The sequence below is a fragment of the Hyaena hyaena genome, unplaced genomic scaffold (assembly GCF_003009895.1).
Source record: "Hyaena hyaena isolate Hyena2069 unplaced genomic scaffold, ASM300989v1 scaffold_97, whole genome shotgun sequence".
Classification (NCBI taxonomy): Eukaryota; Metazoa; Chordata; class Mammalia; order Carnivora; family Hyaenidae; genus Hyaena; species Hyaena hyaena.
Genome location: NW_024080728.1, coordinates 649,644 through 669,590, shown reverse-complemented (window position 1 = coordinate 669,590; position 19,947 = coordinate 649,644). Strand labels below are relative to the sequence as shown.

The window sequence follows — 19,947 nt, the reverse complement described above, 5'->3', positions numbered from 1 at the left end:
TTGAGCATATTCCCTATGCTGTACTTTTCATTCCCATGACTTATTTATTTTATAACTGGCAATTTTTATATCTTAATCCCCTTCATCTATTTCACCCGTCCTCCCCCACTCCTCCGTCTGACAACTACCAATTTTCTATATTTATGAGTCTGTTTCTGGTTTTTTCTTGCTGTTTATTTTGCTTTGTTTTTGATTCTACATATAAATGAAATCATATGGTATTTGACTTTTTCTGTCTGATTTATTTGACTTAGCGTAGTGCCTTCGAGGTCCATCCTGTTGTTGCAAATGACAAGATTTTATTCTTTTTTATGGCTGAATAATATTCCATCACTCACACACACACACACACACACACACACACACACACGATTTTCTTTATCCATTTATCTATTGATAGACACTTAGATTGCTTTCATATCTTGGCTAATTGTAAATAATGTTGCAGTAAACAGGGGTGCATATCTTTTCAAATCAGTGTTTTGGTTTTCTTCAAGTAAAAACTCAGAAGTGAAATTATTGGGTTGTATGATATTTTTATTTTTAATTTTCTGAGGAACCTCCATAATGTTTTCCATAGTGGCTGCACCAATTTACATTCCCAATTTACATTCGACAATGCACAAGAGTTCCTTTTTCTCTACATCCTTGCCAGTACTTGTTATTTTTTGTCTTTTTGGCAAAAATAGACTAGCTATTCTAGTTTCATTTCCTTGAAGATGAGTGATGTTGAGCATCTTTTTCAAGCATCTGCTGGACATCTGTACATATTCTTTCAAAAAATGTCTATTAGGTCCTCTGTCCATTTTTATTCACATTATTTGGTTTTTTGGTTTTCAGTTGTGTGTGGATGGGGGAATGGGCAAAACAGGTAAAGGGAATTCAGAGGTACAAACTGACAGTTATAAAATAGCATGTCTTTCCATGTTTTAGCTATTGTTTCGGACTCTCTCCTTTTCCCCTCTCACTCCATCAACAGATGAATGGATCAAGAAGATGTGGTTTATCTATACCATGGAATACTACATGGCAATGAGAAACAATGAAATCTGGCCATGTGTAGCAACATGGATGGACCTTGAGGGTGTTATGCTGAGCGAAATAAGTCAGGCAGAGAAGGACAAATATCATATGTTTGCACATATAGGAGGATTAGGAGGAACTTGACGGAGGAACAAGCAGGAGAAGAAGGGCGGAAATGGTGGGGGAAAGGGAGAGAGGCAAACCATGAGAGACTCTTGAATGCTGACAAAAACTGAGGACTGATGGATGTGGGGGGGAGGGGGGGATGGGCATGGAGGAGGGCACTTTGGGGATGAGCACTGAGTGTTATGTAGAAACTAATTTGACAATAAACTATTTGTAAAAAAAAAAGAAAAAAAAATAAAATAGCATGTCTTTAAAGGTCATTCATGTCATAGCATGTATTAGATTTTATTCCTTTTTATGGCTCAATATCATTCCATTGTATAGATATAGCACATTTTGTTTATTTGTCCGTTAGACGATGGGTATTTGACTGATTTCTACTTTTTGACTATTACAAATAATGCTTCTATAAACATTCATTTATAAAGTATTTAAGTTTTATATGGACATATGTTTTTAGTTCTCTTGGGTGTATATCTAGAAGCGGAATTACTGGGTCATATGGTAACCCTATGCTTATCTTTTTGAGGAAATGCCAAACTGTTTTCCAAAAGGTTGTGCTATTTTATCTTCCCACTAGCAATAGATGAGGCTTCCCTTTTTTCATATCCTCACTAATTCTTATTATTATACATCTTTTAAACAATTACAGCCCTTCAAATGGGTGTAAAGTGGTATCTCATTGTGTTGTGGTTTTATTTTGCATTTCTCTAATATCTACTTATTTTGAACATCTTTTCACATTTATAGTTTTTTAATAGGAAAATATGTTCCAGAACTTTGGAATTAATGTTCTAAATTAATTGACAAGGGAACATTTAGACTACAATGACTTCAAAACATCAATCTATATAAATTATATGTTATGTCCTCTTGTGACTAGCTTATTTCACTTTGCATATGTCCATGTTGTGGAGCATCAGTCAGCATTTTCTTTCCTTTAAAGGCTGACTAGTATTCTATTGTATATATATATACTACATTTTGCTTATCCATTCATTTGTCAGTGGGCACTTGGGTTGCTTATACTTTTTACCTATTATGAATATTGCTGCTTTGAACATGGATATACAAATATCTCTGAAAATATCTCTTTGAAACTCTGCTTTCAATTCTTGTGGGTATATACACAGAAGTTGGATTGCTGTATCACATGGTAATTCTAGTTTTAGTTTTTTGAGGAACCACCATCTGTTTTACAAAGTGACTGCACCATTTTACATCCCCACTCTTTGCAAGAGTTCTAATTTCTCCTCATCCTCAACAATTGTTATTTTCTCTTTTGTTAATACTGGCTCTCTTAATGGGTGTGAGGTGGTATTTCATTGTGGTTTGATTCCCTGATGACTAGTAATGTTGAGCATCTTCTCCTATGTGTTTTGGCATTTGTAGATCTTCAGAGAAATGTCTACTCAAGTCCTTTGTCTATTATTGACTCAGGTTGTTTAATTTTTTTGTTGTTGAAGTTTAGTAGTTCTTTATATATTCTCAATATTAACCCTTTACCAGATATATGATTTGCAAATATTTTATCCCATTGTATAAGTTACCTCTTTACTCTGTTGATATTTTCTTTTGATGTACAAAAATTTATTTTAATTAAAAGAATTTTTTTAATGTTTATTTTTGAGAGAAAGAGACAGAGCACGAACACGGTAGGGGCAGAGAGAAAGGGTGGGGAGACACAGAATCTGAAACAGGCTCTAGGCTCTGAGCTTTTAGCACAGAGCTTGATGCAGGGCTCAAACCCACAAACCATGAGATCATGACCTGAGCCCAATTCTGATACTTAACTGACTGAGCCACCCAGGCACCCCTGATATACAAAAGTTTTAAAAAAGTTTTTGATGAAGTCAAATTTGTCTATTATTTCTTTTGTTGCTTGTGCCTTTGGTATCATATCTAAGAAATCATTGCCAAGTCTAGAGTTATGAAGTTTTGTGCCAAATTTTCTTCTCAAAGTGTTATAGTTTTGGGTCTTAACATTTAGGTCTTTGATCCATTTTGAATTAATTTTTGTAAATTAAGGGTCCAAGTTCGTTCTTTTACATGCAGATGCAGATATCCAGTTTTCCTAGCACTTTTTGTTGAAAAGTCTGTCCTTACCTATTGAATGGTCTCAACCCGTTTGTCAAAAATCATTTGACCATATATATGAGGATTTATTTCTGAGCTCTCTATTCTATTCCATTGTTATATATATATGTATTTGTCTTGATACCAGTACCACACAGATTATGTAGTTTTGTAAGTTTTTAAATCAGTAAATATGAGTCCTCCAGTTCTGTTCTTTTTCAAAATTGTTTTAATTATTCAGGGTCCCTTGAGATTCCATGTAAGTTTCAGGATGGGTTTTACTGTTGCTGCATAATATATCATTGGGACTTTAATAGATTATTATGAATCTGTAAATTGCTTTGGACAGTATTGACATCTCAATAATAGTAAGTCTTTCAATCCATGGACATTGGATGTGTTTCAATTTATTTATGTCATCTTTAATTCTTTCAACAATGTTTTGTGGTTTTCACTTATGAGATGCTTTTTTTTTACATATTTGTACTTAAATTTAAATTTGCCATCTCAAAACTATGACAAAAATTATTATAGGTAAATCTTTAAAATGAACTATAAAATGAATTTAGGTTTCCCAGTAATTGGATGAGCTTATGGTAACCAGAACATTGACATTAGGAAATAATGACTTGAAAATTTAATTTTTAAATCATTCCAATAATTACTTATTCATCACATATTATGAGCCAGAATGGTGACTGTGCTAGACATTCAGAATGCAGTGGCAAATAAAAAATGACATAGTTTCTGTTTTCATAAAACTTATGGTATTTATGGCTTTATGTGCATAAAAATATGACATAGTGTACAATAATCTTGGTCTTCCTAATGCTTCATGCGATAGAGGTTGGTCCGTGAGCCCCAGAACCTGGATCACTGGTTGGACTATGGTGCCTTCTGCCTCCTAACTGAGGACAACATCAAAGCACAGGAGTGTTTTCGGAGAGCCCTTTCCCTCAACCAGAATCATATCCACAGGTATGGGTGGAAGGGATATGAAGAATGAGTAGAAGAAGATAGGCTTCTCTATGATATTTTCTTGGTTCCATGACTATGACATGGGACCATGTTGCTAATCATGTTGCTGGTCTCATCTCAGCTTGTTGCTGTGTGGTGTCCTGGCTGTCTTGATGGAGAACTATGAGCAGGCAGAAATTTTCTTTGAGGATGCTACTTGCTTGGAACCAACCAATGTTGTAGCCTGGACTTTACTTGGTATGGTATTTCCTGCGATATGAATGTGTTTTCTTCCATTATGAGTCTCTCTTTCTCTTTTCATTTCCTAATAACTCATCATATAGTTCTTTTTTTTTTTTTTTTTTTTTTACAAATAGTTTATTGTCAAGTTGGTTTCCATATAACACCCAGTGCTAATCCCCACAAGTGCCCTCCTCCATGTTCATCTCCCCTCTCCCCCCAACACCCATCAGTCCTCAGTTTGTTCTCAGCATTCAAGAGTCTCTCATGGTTTGCCTCTCTCCCTCTCCCCCACTATTTCCCCCCTTCTTCTCCCCCATGGTCTTCCGTCAAGTTCCTCCTAATCCTCCTATACGTGCAAACATATGGTATTTGTCCTTCTCTACCTGATTTATTTCGCTCATCATAGCACCCTCAAGGTCCGTCCATGTTGCTACACATGGCCAGATTTCATTCTTTCTCATTGCCAGCTCATCATATAGTCCTTAAACTTTGGCAAAAAATTGGGAAAGGCAAGTGACATGTTGCAGTTCTTCCGTGTATGGTGGTAGAAATAGAAAACCAGTCACATTTATTTTAGCATCTTTCTTTTCTCAGGTTTGTACTATGAAATTCAAAACAATGATATTCGAATGGAAATGGCATTTCATGAAGGCTTCAAACAACTTCAGGCACGAATGGTTCAGGCACAAGTAATGAAGCAGGGAAGCACTGGTATTGTAGAATACATTGAAGAAGGAGGGAAAATGGAATCCAGTTTAGGCCCTTGGGGAATAACTAATAATTCTACAACAGCAATGAAAGTGGAAGCCACAGCAGGTAGGACCAGGAAATGGAGATGATGAGTGACTATTGGGAAAATTCCACACCTTATGAATAGGACCTGGCATATAGTAGGTACTTAGTAAATATTTATTAAACGAATCAGTAGATAGCTTTTTGAGTTGTCCCATGTATACCAGGAAAGACTCCTAAATATTTCCTCATTCATCTGATTGAAAGTATGAAACTTTTACTATTGCTATTCACGGTTTTGAATTAGAGAATTTACTGGCTCTGTGTATGCATAAGAGGGGTACCATTGTAGCAGAGGAAATTTCTTTCATTGTCCCATCACTTTCTTTTCCAACATCTCAATCCCTCTCTTGTGGTTCTTAAGTTTAGTTATTTATTTACACACACACACACACACACACACACACACACACACACTCCATTTTTCCCCTGTTCTTCATTGCCGTTCTCCTTTCCTCCATTTAGGAAATCAATCATTCTAATGTGTTTAATTTAATATGTGTTTTTGTTTATGTGTTTCTTGCATATGTTATTTTGTTTATATGTTGTTGCATATATTGTTATTTTTTGTGCACAAACTAAATTTTCAACAGTTTGTCTGAGATATAGTTGACATTCACAAACCACATGTATTTAACACATATAGTTTGATATGTTTTACATACGAACACACCCATGAAAACATCACCACAAACAAGGTAATGAACATATCTCAAATCTCCAAAAGTCTCCTTGTGCCCATTTGAATCTCTCTTGCCCCCATTTCCAAACAACCACCAAACATCTCTCTTGTCAGTGAATTTGCATGTCTAAAATACTGGAATTCCAGGAAATTTCCAGAATTTTCTTATTTTTTCTTTACCAACTTATATATTATTTATCAACTTATATAATTGGAATAGATTTTACTTAAAAGTTTGACAGAATTCAACCATAAAACCACAAGAGCCTGGGTTTTTGTTTTGTTTTGTTTTTCTGGCAGGAAAAGGTGTCTGACTACTATTTCATTTACTTAATATTTAATTTATTTGTGTTCTGTATTTCTTATTGTGTTATTAATGGTATTTTATACTCTCTAGGAATTTATCAATTTCATCTAGGTTTTTAAATTTCATTTAAATTTTTTATATTAATCAGCTATTTTTTAATAGATTTTATTTTTTAGAGGAGTTTTAGGTTCATAACGAAGTTGAAAAGAATATTTACAGATTTTTCATATACTCCTTTCCCCTACACATGTGTAGTCTTTTTATTAACATTCCTAATGACATTTGATGAGGAGTATCTTATCGTATGCTGATGTGCCAGTTATATGTCTTCTTTGGTGAGGTATATATTATGATCTTTGGCCATTTTTTTGTTTTTACTTTTTTATTTTTGAGAGAGAGCATGAGAGCAGGGACGAAGGGCAGAAGGAGAGAGAGAGAGAGAGAGAGAGAGAGAGAATCTTAAGCAGGCTCCACATTCAGCATGGAGCCTGACATGGGGCTTTAACCCACAATCCTGGGATCATGACCTGAGCTAAGATCTACTCTCTTAGCAACGTTAAAATACAATAGAGTATTATTAACTACAGTCACCATGCTGTACATTACCTGACTTGTTCATTTTCTAACTGGAAGTTTGTACCCTTTGACTACCTTCAACCATTTCACCTACCTCTTACCCTCTGCGTCTGGCAATCACCAATCTATTCTTTGTATCTATGATTTCAAGGTTCTTTTTTGTGTTCTTGTTTTTTTAAATTTAATATTCCGCATGTAAGTGAGATCATATGGGGTTTGTCTTTCTATATATCATGAAGATACAATAGCATAATAACATGCTAATATTATATAATAATATTCTCCTGATCCATCCATGTTGTTGCAAATGGCAAGATTTTATTCTTTTTATGGCTGAATAATAATTCAATTGTATATATGCACACCACATTTTCTTTTTTTTAAATAGTTTATTGTCAAGTTGGTTTCCATATGACACCCAGTGCTCATCCCAACAAGTGCCCTCCTCGATGCCCATCACCCCCCTTCCCCTCTCCCCCAACCCCTATCAGTCCTCAGTTTGTTCTCAGAATTCAAGAGTCTCTCATGGTGTGCCTCCCTCCCTCTCCCCAACTATTTTCCTCCTTCTCCTCCCTCATGGTCCTCAATTAAGTTCCTCCTAATCCTCCTATACGTGCAAACATATGGTATCTGTCCTTCTCTGCCTGACTTATTTGGCTCAGCATAACACTGTCGAGTTGCATCCATGTTGCTACATATGGCCAGATTTCATTCTTTCTCATTGCCATGTAGTATTCCATTGTATAGATAAACCACATCTTCTTGACCCATTCGTCAGTTGATGGACACTTTGGCTCTTTCCATGTTTTGGCTATTGTTGAGAGTGCTGCAATGAACGTTGAGGCACATGTGCCCCTATGCATCAGCACTCCTGTATCCCTTGGGCAAATTCCTAGCAGTGCTATTGCTGGGTCATTGGGGAGTTCTATTGTTAATTTTTTGAGGAACCTCCACACTGTTTTCCAGAGGGGCTGCACCACTTTACATTCCCATCAACAGTGTAGGAGGGTGCCCATTTCTCCACATCCTTGCCAGCATAGAGTCTCCTATGTGTTCATTTTAGTCACTCTGACTGGCATGAGGTGGTATCTCAGTGTGGTTTTAATTTGTATTTCCCTGATGATGAGGGACGCTGAGCATCATTTCATGTCTGTTGGCCATCTGGATGTCCTCTTTGGAGAAGTGTCTGTTCATGTCTTCTGCCCCTTTCTTCACTGGATTATTTGTTTTTTGGGTGTGGAGTTTGGTGAGTTCATTATAGATTTTGGATACTAGCCCTTTGTCTGATATGTCATTTGCAACTATCTTTTCCCATTCCGTTGGTTGCCTATTAGGTTTGTGGGTTGTTTCCTTTGCCGTGCAGAAGCTTTTAATCTTGATGAGGTCCCAATAGTTCATTTTTGCTCTTGATTCCCTTGCCTTTGGGAATGTGTCAAGTAAGAAATTGCTGAGGTTCAGGTCAAGGAGGTTGTTTCCTGCTTTTCCCTCTAGGGTTTTGATGATTTCCTGTCTCACATTCAGGTCCTTTATACATTTTGAGTTTATTTTTGGGTATGGTGTGAGAAAGTGTTCTAGTTCCATTCTTCTTCATGTTGCTGTCCAGTTCTCCTAGCACCATCTGTTACAGAGGTTATCTTTTTGCCATTGGACACTCCTTCCCGCTTTGTCAAAGATTAGTTGGCTGTACATTTGTGGGTCCAATTCTGAGTTCTCTATTCTATTCCATTGGTCTATGTGACTCTTTTTGTGCCAATACCATACTGTCTTGATGATTACAGCTTTGTAGTAGAGGCTAAAGTCTGGGATTTTGGGGCCTCCCGTTTTGGTTTTCTTCTTCAATATTAGTTTGGCTATTCGGGGTCTTTTGTGGTTCCATTCAAATTTTAAGATAATTTATTTTAGTTTTGAGAAGAATGCTGGTGCAATTTTGATTGGGATTGCATTGAATGTGTAGATTGCTTTGGGTAGTAATGACATTTTAACTATATTTATTCTTCTTATCCATAGGCATGGAATGTTTTTCCATTTCTTTGTGTCTTCTTCAATTTCCTTCATAAGTTTTCTATAATTTTCATCATATATATCTCCTATATCTTTGGTTAGGTTTATTCCTAGGTATTTTATGGGTTTTTTTTTTGTGCAATTGTGAGTGGGATCAGCTTCTTGATTTCTCTTTCTCTTGCTTCATTATTGGTATATATACATGCAACCGATTTCTGTACATTGATTTTGTACCCTGCAGCTTTGCTTAATTCATGGATCAGTTCTAGTAGGCTTCTGGTAGGGTCTGTTGGGCTTTCTATGTAGAGTATCATGTCGTCTGCGAAAAGTGAAAGTTTGACTTCTTCTTTGCCAATTCTGATGCCCTTTATTTCCTTTTGTTGTCTGATTGCTGATACTATGACTTCTATATGTATATTGCTATACATAGACTTCTAGCACTATGTTCAACATCAGTGTTGAGAGTGGGCATCCTTGTCCTGTTCCTGATTTCAGGGGGAAAGCACTCAGTTTTTCCCCATTGAGGATGATGTTATCTGAGGGTTTCTCATGGATGGCTTTTATGATGTTTACATAAGTTCCTTCTATCCTGACCTTCTCAAGGGTCTTTATTAAGAAGGGATGCTGTATTTTGTCAAATGCTTTTCTGCATCTATTGACAGGATGATGTGGTTTTTATCTTTTCTTTTGTTAATGTGAATACATTGATTGATTTGCGAATATTGAACCAGCCCTGTAACCCAGGAATGAATCCCACTTGACCATGGTAAATAATTCTATGTGCTGTTGCATTCGATTTGCATAATAACATGCTAATATTATATAATAATATTCTCATGATCCATCCATGTTGTTGCAAATGGCAAGATTTTATTCTTTTTTTTTTTTTTTTTTACAAATAGTTTATTGTCAAATTAGTTTCCACATAACACTCAGTGCTCATCCCCAAAGTGCCCTCCTCCATGCCCATCCCCCCCTCCCCCCCACATCCATCAGTCCTCAGTTTTTGTCAGCATTCAAGAGTCTCTCATGGTTTGCCTCTCTCCCTTTCCCCCACCATTTCCCCCCTTCTTCTCCCCCTTGGTCCTCCGTCAAGTTCCTCCTAATCCTCCTATACGTGCAAACATATGATATTTGTCCTTCTCTGCCTGACTTATTTCGCTCAGCATAACACCCTCAAGGTCCATCCATGTTGCTACACATGGCCAGATTTCATTCTTTCTCATTGCCATGTAGTATTCCATGGTATAGATAAACCACATCTTCTTGATCCATTCGTCTGTTGATGGACACTTAGGCTCTTTCCATGTTTTAGCTATTGTGGAGAGTGCTGCTATGAACATTGGGGTACATGTGCTCCTATGCCTCAGCATTTCTGTATCCCTTGGGTAAATTCCTAGCAGTGCTATTGCTGGGTCATAAGGGAGTTCTATTGTTAGTTTCCTGAGGAACCTCCACACTGTTTTCCAGAGGGGCTGTACCAGTTTACATTCCCACCAACAGTGTAGGAGGGTGCCCGTTTCTCCACATCCTCGCCAGCATCTAGAGTTCTCTGATTTGCTCATTTTAGCCACTCTGACTGGCGTGAGGTGGTATCTCAGTGTGGTTTTGATTTGTATTTCCCTGATGAGGAGGGATGCTGAGCATCGTTTCATGTGTCTGTTGGCCATCTGGATGTCCTCTTTGGAGAAGTGTCTGTTCATGTCTTCTGCCCATTTCTTCACTGGGTTGTTTGTTTTTCGGGCGTGGAGTTTGGTGAGTTCCTTATAGATTCTGGATATTAACCCTTTATCTGATATGTCATTTGCAACTATCTTTTCCCATTCCGTTGGTTGCCTATTAATTTTCTGGGTTGTTTCCTTGGCTGTGCAGAAGCTTTTAATCTTGATGAGGTCCCAACAGTTTATTTTTGCTCTCGATTCCCTTGCTTTTGGGGATGTGTCAAGTAAGAAGTTGCTGCGGTGGAGGTCAAGGAGGTTGTTTCCTGCTTTTCCCTCTAGGGTTTTGATGATTTCCTGTCTCACATTCAGGTCCTTTATACATTTTGAGTTTATTTTTGGGTATGGTGTGAGAAAGTGTTCTAGTTCCATTCTTCTTCATGTTGCTGTCCAGTTCTCCTAGCACCATCTGTTACAGAGGTTATCTTTTTGCCATTGGACACTCCTTCCCGCTTTGTCAAAGATTAGTTGGCTGTACATTTGTGGGTCCAATTCTGAGTTCTCTATTCTATTCCATTGGTCTATGTGACTCTTTTTGTGCCAATACCATACTGTCTTGATGATTACAGCTTTGTAGTAGAGGCTAAAGTCTGGGATTTTGGGGCCTCCCGTTTTGGTTTTCTTCTTCAATATTAGTTTGGCTATTCGGGGTCTTTTGTGGTTCCATTCAAATTTTAAGATAATTTATTTTAGTTTTGAGAAGAATGCTGGTGCAATTTTGATTGGGATTGCATTGAATGTGTAGATTGCTTTGGGTAGTAATGACATTTTAACTATATTTATTCTTCTTATCCATAGGCATGGAATGTTTTTCCATTTCTTTGTGTCTTCTTCAATTTCCTTCATAAGTTTTCTATAATTTTCATCATATATATCTCCTATATCTTTGGTTAGGTTTATTCCTAGGTATTTTATGGGTTTTTTTTTTGTGCAATTGTGAGTGGGATCAGCTTCTTGATTTCTCTTTCTCTTGCTTCATTATTGGTATATATACATGCAACCGATTTCTGTACATTGATTTTGTACCCTGCAGCTTTTCTTAATTCATGGATCAGTTCTAGTAGGCTTCTGGTAGGGTCTGTTGGGCTTTCTATGTAGAGTATCATGTCGTCTGCGAAAAGTGAAAGTTTGACTTCTTCTTTGCCAATTCTGATGCCCTTTATTTCCTTTTGTTGTCTGATTGCTGATACTATGACTTCTATATGTATATTGCTATACATAGACTTCTAGCACTATGTTCAACATCAGTGTTGAGAGTGGGCATCCTTGTCCTGTTCCTGATTTCAGGGGGAAAGCACTCAGTTTTTCCCCATTGAGGATGATGTTATCTGAGGGTTTCTCATGGATGGCTTTTATGATGTTTACATAAGTTCCTTCTATCCTGACCTTCTCAAGGGTCTTTATTAAGAAGGGATGCTGTATTTTGTCAAATGCTTTTTCTGCATCTATTGACAGGATGATGTGGTTTTTATCTTTTCTTTTGTTAATGTGAATACATTGATTGATTTGCGAATATTGAACCAGCCCTGTAACCCAGGAATGAATCCCACTTGACCATGGTAAATAATTCTATGTGCTGTTGCATTCGATTTGCATAATAACATGCTAATATTATATAATAATATTCTCATGATCCATCCATGTTGTTGCAAATGGCAAGATTTTATTCTTTTTTATGGCTGAATAATATTCCATTGTATATATGCACACCACATTTTCTCTATCCATTCAACCATTGATGTAAATAGAAGACATGTATTTCCATGTAAATAGAAGACAACAACAAAAACAACCAAAAAAAAAAGCTAATATTCAAAACGTTCACTTCTTTATTATTTTACTGTCATCTATGCTGTTGAAGTTATTTATGTCTAATTTTTTTATATGTAGAAATATTATATAATGTTATACTATTTTGCATCTCTTCCTAACTCTTCATTCAGTGATGTAACATTGGTTGCTTGAAATAAGCAATGATAGTGGAATTTATATCATGGAAATCAGCAAACACTACAAACCAGCCTTCTTACATATCCAGAAGCAATTTACCAGCTCATGACTTGATATATAGGAAAAGTTCAAGTATCTGTAATTTAAACAATGCACTTCTAAATAACCCATAAATCAAAGAAGAAATCACAAAATAGTTTGAACCAAATATAATGTGTTTCACTTTGTTCAAAGGAGCATAATGAATCTTGTGAAAAATGAATTAGATTATACAATAAAGTTTTTAGTACAATTTTTGGTACACTTCCTGGCATACAGTCATGCTCAAATATAGCTACTTGTAATGATGATGGTGGTGATTTCTGAACACTGAGATAAGATGAATAGAATTCCTATCCTTCAAGAGTTTTAATTTAATCTAAAAATATATTAACCTTCTCATTTAGATTCCTGACATTCTGGGTTTAGCAAATAACTTTTATAATAGGTATTCCTTTGACATTATCAGGACTTAGGCGAGCAGCAGGATTGGACTAAGGGTCATAGTTATAGAAAGCTGTGCCATCAGTTTAGCTTGTACTCTTCAAATTCAGAAATGTGAAAATTCTGAGACACTTGGCTGGCTCCATCATGGAGTATAGGATGCTTGATCTCAAAGTTGTAAGTTCAAGCCCCCTATTAGATCTAGAAATTACTTAAAAATAAAATCTTTAGGGGCACCTGGGTGGCTCAGGCAGATAAACATCCAACTTCGGCTCAGGTCATGATCTCATGGTTTGTGGGTTCGAGCCCCATGTCAAGCTCTGTGCTGACAGCCAGCTCAGAGCCTGGATCCTGCTTCAGATTCTGTGTTTCCTCTCTCTCTGACCTTCCCCTGCTCATGCTCTCTCTCTCTCTCTCTTTCTTTCTATCTCAGAAATAAATAAAATATTTTTTAAAAATTTTAAATAAATAAAATAAAATCTTAAAAAAATAAATATAAAAAGTCTGCAAAAGAAGTCTGTGCTTGCAATATTTAGGAAATATGTTTCTTATGCTTTGAAAATAATTATATTTTATCTCTTTAATAACCTTTTAATATCCAATGTAGGAAGGTGTTTTTTTTTTTTCATTAAAGTTTAATCTATTTAGGACCAAGAGATCCATCATACATTCCAGATGACTTTCTTGAAGAATCCTCCAAACTGCAGGCTGGTTCACAAGAATGTATTTTGTCCCTACAAACTCAAGATCCAATTATCAACCAAAAACCATCCAATATGCTTCTCAAAGATATACCAGCAAAGAAAGGTACTTAGGAATAAAGATTTCCAATTGAAAGAAAGGCATAAACAAACTAAACAGTGATTACCAAAATGGCGATCTTAACTTGTTTGAAGTGGATTAGTTCGCATATCACCTAAGTTCCTTCATATGAGGCTAGACTCTGATAATCCAAACTGAGTAAGGTAGCTCTTTCTCTAAGCAAGAATTTATATTTATCTCAGAGAAGTAGCTAACTACAAGCTTATGATTTTCTTTTTTTTTAAAGTTTATTTATTTTGAGTGAGAGAGAAAGAGAGGGAGGGGCAGAGAGAGAGGTAGAGAGAGAATCCCAAGTAGGCTCTGCACTGACAGCATGGACATGGTGCTCTGTGGAGCTCAAACCCACAAACCATGAGATTATAACCTAAACTGAAATCAAGAGTCAGATGCTTAACCAACTGAGCCACCCAGGTACCCCAGACTTAGGATTTTCTAACAACGGTCATTTTTAGAATATCTACAGGTTGTGTTTCACATTCAGGATGATCTGAATACTTTAAAAACCCATTTCATTTGGTTGTGACTTGCATTTGGAATCACCAGTAGACAACCCTGAGAACTTTTCAGATCTTTGGGGACCATTGCTATAGAGGAATCTATTGCTTTTCAGGTTATAATCTCTCTCATAGATTAGAATAGTCTCCTTGCTACGTTGGTATGTCTGAGTTTCCAACATTCTTTTCCTTTACATCTAATCACCTATCCTTATAATATTTTCAGAGCCATCAAAATGTCAAGATTCATCAACCTTTTTGCATCCCGGCCCTCATGGTGTTTCCCAAACTCCTGCCACTATCTTCATGGAGACCATACGCTTCTTGATGAAGGTCAATGCTGTGCAGGTCAGAATATTTGGAAAAGGGCAAGTAGATAGAAAGATTTTAGTGAAGTTCTTATTCAATCCACAGTGGTATCTTTCCATGCTTTAATATTTGATACAGAAATCAAATATGCTTTGAGGGAATGCATAGGCCCAATGGTGTGAATATCCAAATATAAACCACTCTCTACAGAGAGCATCAGAAGACCTCACTGTATATCTGCTCCCTTCAGAATACCAGCAGAGCAAAATCAGACTCTAAAGGCATATGTAGCCTAATGTCACTTTATTATCAGAATTCATATTATATGAGTTTTGGGGATTCATAGGAGTCTAATTATACCCTTCTTCCTTTCTAGGTTGTAAACAATTGGAAACAGATACATGGTATTATGTGGGGAATAAAAATTTTTTATTTGTAAAATTGGGCTGGAGGGCCACCTAGGTAGCTTAGTCGGTTAAGCATCGACTCTTCATTTCGGCTCAGGTCATGATCTCACAGTCATGGGATGGATTGCTGCTCTGGGCTCTGCGCTAAGCATGGAGCCTGCTTAAGACTCTCTCTCTCCCTCACCTTCTCCCTCTGCCCCTACCCTACATGTGTGAATGCAGTTTCCTCTCTGTCTCTCTCTCAAAATAAATAAATAAAATCTTTTTAAAAATGGGCTAGAGATGTGACTGGTCTCAGATTTGACTTACCCATGCAGTCACTGGTAGAATTACTGGAGAATTACCCCCTCCTCCCAGAGAAGAGCATCCTGTGAGGTCTGCCTACCACCTGAGAAATAAGAAATATATCCGTGAAGCAAGGAGTAGGAGAGAGAGCAAGATCCAGGAGCCAGTAGAGTTGGCCCTGATCCTGCAGAGTGTGTGTTCCCCTTGAGGATAGGCAAGCTCAAGAAAGGGCAAGAATTATGAACTGGCTGGGAGGGGGCCAAATGAAATAGGAACTTTTAACACATTAACCTTTCCCAGTAGAGAAACAGGCTTTCTGTGTCCTAGATTAAGTAAGTCACTATCATCCCATGGCAAAGAGCCAGAAATGCAGGTAGAGGGAACAGCTACAAGGCCTCCTCCCACTGTTTTCCTAAGAAGGTGTAAGTATTAGTGGGAGTTTCTATATTATAGGCTAAGATGGGAACAGAGGGAGAAGAAAAGAAGGGGTTTCCCCTCTGCTTAGCAAGTACATCTGACTGTCAAATTTGCAGGCCTCATATAGTATTAGAAACAAAGAAGAGCCCAAAGTATAAAACTGGCAAACATAAATGAGAGTTTGTCAGTTATAGACATTTATGTTTCCAAGATATTGAGTCTAGAATTTTAGAAAGGGAGGTTTTGCTTTACTATAAGTTTCTTTAGTAATTACAGCTGCCCTGAAAATGTTACCTCATGTATAAATGGAGTGATTGATGAAGTGCTTTTGTCTGCTACTTAACAAATACAGGCTAAAACTCATCTAGTTCAATGACCAGAAAGACCAGAATGTCAACATTTGGTGACTATGTGAGTAGCTGGTAATGGAACCATGATGTGCTGAATTTTTATAATTCACCTCTAACTTTTTGAAGTTGATAATCATTTCATTCTATAATGTTTCTTATTAGTTTTTATCAGGGACATAATATTCAACTGCAAGAGCTATGGAACTGACACAATACAGTTATTTACATATTCCTTATAATCTGATTCTTCCTTGTAGTATGTGCACAGAGTGCTTGCACATGAGCTGTTATGCCCTCAAGGAGGCCCCAGCTGTGAGTATTACTTGGTGCTGGCCCAGACACACCTTCTCAAGAAGGACTTTGCCAAGGCAGAGGAATACCTTCAACAAGCAGCCCAGATGGACTACCTGGTAATAGCTTTGGCTAGAACCTCTTGAGTTTAGTTTAGAAGAGGGGCAAGCAGCCTTTCTTAAAGGTGGTGATGCCAAATCATGGGTAGATTTCTGGTTACCAGAAGTAGAGGTCATCAACTGTCAGTAAACTCGTGTATTTGCTTCCATTTGTTTTTCTCAAACAGTTATGCATTTTGCAAAAGGCAGAGAAAAGGATAAGTATAACCCTTTAGCGGATAGTTGATCTATTTCAAGTTTTCTGGACTTCCTCTCCTTTCTCATTGTGAACATTCTCTTGATTACATTTTAATGTTTTTCTTAATATTTACCCCAAAGGCAAAATGGTTTTGAAAAATGCAAGAAAGGAATGAGAGAGCAGACCTAGAAAAATATCTACCAGTGCAACTGAATGGCCCTCTTTCTAATTGAATGCCATTAGAAAAAGAAAAAAGGACTTAATCTAATTTTAAATGTTAAACAAAAATCATTAACCACCTCATCCTAGGTACTACTTGTTCTTTACTTTCTCAGAATCCTAATGTCTGGGGCATGAAGGGCCATCTCTATTTTCTAAGTGGAAATCATGGTGAGGCCAAGGCATGCTATGAGCGAACCATTAGTTTTGTGGTGGATGCTTCTGAGATGCACTTCATCTTCCTGCGGCTGGGGCACATCTATCTGGAAGAGAAAGAGGTGAGAGATACAGGATGGGGAGTAACTATGTAAATAAATCAGTTATGGCCTGTGACCTGACTACAGTTCAAGCATTAATATCTATCTCTGTGGACTAAACATAGTAATATAATAATGATAATTTTACATCCAAAGGTAAAGTGACTTGGCCAACATTAGATAAACCAGTAATTTAAAAAGCTGGATTGGCACCCAGGCAGTCTAATACTAGAGTCTGTGGTTTTAACCATTATGATACTAAAAAGTTGTATCATAAATGTATACATTTATACAATAAATGTTATTATAGTTACTATTTAAGCAAACTTCCTTTTATTAACTGTATAAAAACATTCTTCACTTGACTTTATTAATGGAAAATATTAAAAGACCTTCTCTAAACTTCTTAACACAGAGGTTTATAGTTCATTTGGCTGAGGCTAGCCCCATTCCACAGGACACTCTGACCTCTTTAGTAATTACTCTCCATATCTTAGGAATCACCCCAAGACCTTCTAAAAGAAACTTTCTGTTATGGAAAATTTCAAATACATATAATATAGACAGAATAGTATACTGAACCAACATGGGCCTGTAATCCCATATTAACAATTATCAACTTTTTGCCAAAGTCCTTTTGACTCTGTTTTTGTTTTGACTTCATTCCATTTCTCCCCCCAGCGCACCCAATTCTTGTCCTATATAAAATAAAACAACAACAGCAACAAGAAGTTTCAGTGTCTTATAATTTAAGTATGATGGCTCACATAGGCTTGAGAGAGAAAAATCACTATCCCATTGCAGTGTACTTCACTGAAAGAAAAAGTTTCCTGTCTGATATCATTGCAAGCTGCATCTGAATAGAGATTCTGACTTATATAGTCAAGGCAAGCAATTCTTTTAAAAATTTTTTAATGTTTTATTTATTTCTGAGAGAGAGAGACTGAGTGAGTAGGGGAGGGTCAGAGAGAGAGGGAGACACAGATTCTGAAACAGGCTCCAGGCTCTGAGCTGTCAACACAGAGCCTGACGCGGGGCTCGAACCCATGAACCGTGAGATCATGACCTGAGCCCAAGTCGGACGCTTAACCAACTGAGCCACCCAGGCACCCCAAGGCAAGCAATTCTTAGGCTATTTCTGAGGCTTACCTATAATTGTATCTTTCACTTTGGAGATACAAGACAAGAAGTGGTCTACTTTTAAAGCTTTTTTTTCCCCTTTTTCCTCAATGTTTCCTGTATCACTCAGTGCTAAGAAGAGATAAGCTAGCAAACCATGAAGAAACATAAAGGAAGCTTAAATACATATTACTAAGTGAAAGCAGTCAATCTGAGAAGGCTACATATTGTTTGATTTCAACTGTATGACATTCTGGAAAAGACAAAACTATGGAGACAGTAAAGAAATCAGTGATTTCCAAGTGTTGAGGAAGGGAAGTGATGAATAGATGGAGCACAGAGGATTTTTAGGGCAGTGAAAATACTCTAACAATTGGGCGCCTGAGTGGCTCAGTCAGTTAAGTGCCTGACTTCGGCTCAGGTCATGATCCTACATTCATGAGTTTGAGCCCTGTGTCAGGCTCACAGCTCAGAGACTGGAGCCTGCTTGATATTCTGTCTCCCTCTCTCCCTGCACCTCCCCTGCTTGCACTCTGTCTTTCTCTCTCTCTCAAAAATAAATAAACATTTAAAACAATTTTAAAACTACTCTAATAATGGATACATGTCATTATACATTGGTCCACACCTATGGAATGTATAAAAGAAAATGCAAACCTTAAGGTAAACCATGGACTTTACATGATGATGATGTATTAGTGTAGTTTCCTCAGGTACCACTCTGATGGGGGATGTTAATAATGGGAGAGATTATGCATGTGTGGCAGCAAGAGATATATGAGAAATCTCTGTACCTTCCTCTCAATTTGGTGTGAACCTAAAACTGCTCTAAGCAGAACTTTTGTCTTAATAAAAAGCAATTTAAGGGTTCCTTTAACTTAGATTGGTCTTTGGTACAACTACAGATGCCTCATGACAATCTTAGCAATACAGCATTTGAAACTTCCAGTAGAACAATAGCTTAAGGGTGCTTTCTTTCTACAGTATGAAAAGGCAAAGAAAACCTACCTGCAAGTCTGTAAGAGATCACCTTCATGCCTTACCTGGCTAGGACTAGGAATCGCCTGTTATCGGGTAAGGATGAAGGCTCAAGCCTGTGAATACAGCTGACCTTGATTCCTTGGTCTTTCAAGCACCTTGGAAGTTTGTAATAATGGTGGGAAAAGTTACTTTTCAAAGGTGTTCAGTAAACTAAACAGTCAACCTGTACTATAAAAATGAAACATTCTTTCAAAAATCACACAAAAAACTGAACTAGGAAGCTAAAAATTTCATGTCATTTGGTACAGAAACTCAATTTTATGATATTATCTGTAAGGGGAAAGTTATATGATAAATGAAGAATCTATTCAATTAAATTACAGAAATTGATTGATACTTATTAAGCTCTATGACCCTCTGTATTCAAAAGGAGCTGCTACAGCTTCTGGTAGATTTTTTGCTCCATGACCCCTAAAAACTCTCCAGTCACTCTTTCCTTCTGTCTTGCAATTTTTGAAAGAGGCATGCATCCTGCTGTTCATGTCTAATTTCTTCAATGTATTTTTCATTTTCTCCTAATAACTTACTCTGTTATTTTTTCTTTTTCCTTGATTTACATTTTTAATCTTTCATTCTCAATCAACTCTTTCCTCATACTTTCCCCCTTCTTATTAAATGACAGTGATAACAAGCAAGGGAACAAGGGAATTGTCTGTATCCCCGGTCTCCTCTTCCTTATTGCTGATTTTTTTAAGCGTGAAAGTA

General features: G+C 37.0%; 1 protein-coding gene across 7 annotated transcripts in view; it reads left to right on the top strand.

Annotated features, from left to right (window-relative positions):
* The window catches only part of CFAP70 (cilia and flagella associated protein 70), a 100,162-nt gene that overhangs the window by 57,636 nt on the left and 22,579 nt on the right, over positions 1–19,947 (top strand). For 6 of the 7 annotated variants that reach the window (XR_005528897.1, XM_039235179.1, XM_039235177.1 and 3 more), the window contains 8 exons: positions 4,070–4,203; positions 4,325–4,440; positions 5,020–5,241; positions 13,583–13,741; positions 14,477–14,598; positions 16,276–16,428; positions 16,942–17,103; positions 19,186–19,275. Coding sequence is in view for 6 of the 7 variants with exons in the window: in XM_039235179.1 (XP_039091110.1) it covers positions 4,070–4,203; positions 4,325–4,440; positions 5,020–5,241; positions 13,583–13,741; positions 14,477–14,598; positions 16,276–16,428; positions 16,942–17,103; positions 19,186–19,275 (1,158 nt within the window). In the remaining variant the exon portion in view is untranslated. The remainder of the gene's footprint in view (positions 1–4,069; positions 4,204–4,324; positions 4,441–5,019; positions 5,242–13,582; positions 13,742–14,476; positions 14,599–16,275; positions 16,429–16,941; positions 17,104–19,185; positions 19,276–19,947) is intronic. The other variant, XM_039235180.1, reaches the window with a different exon arrangement.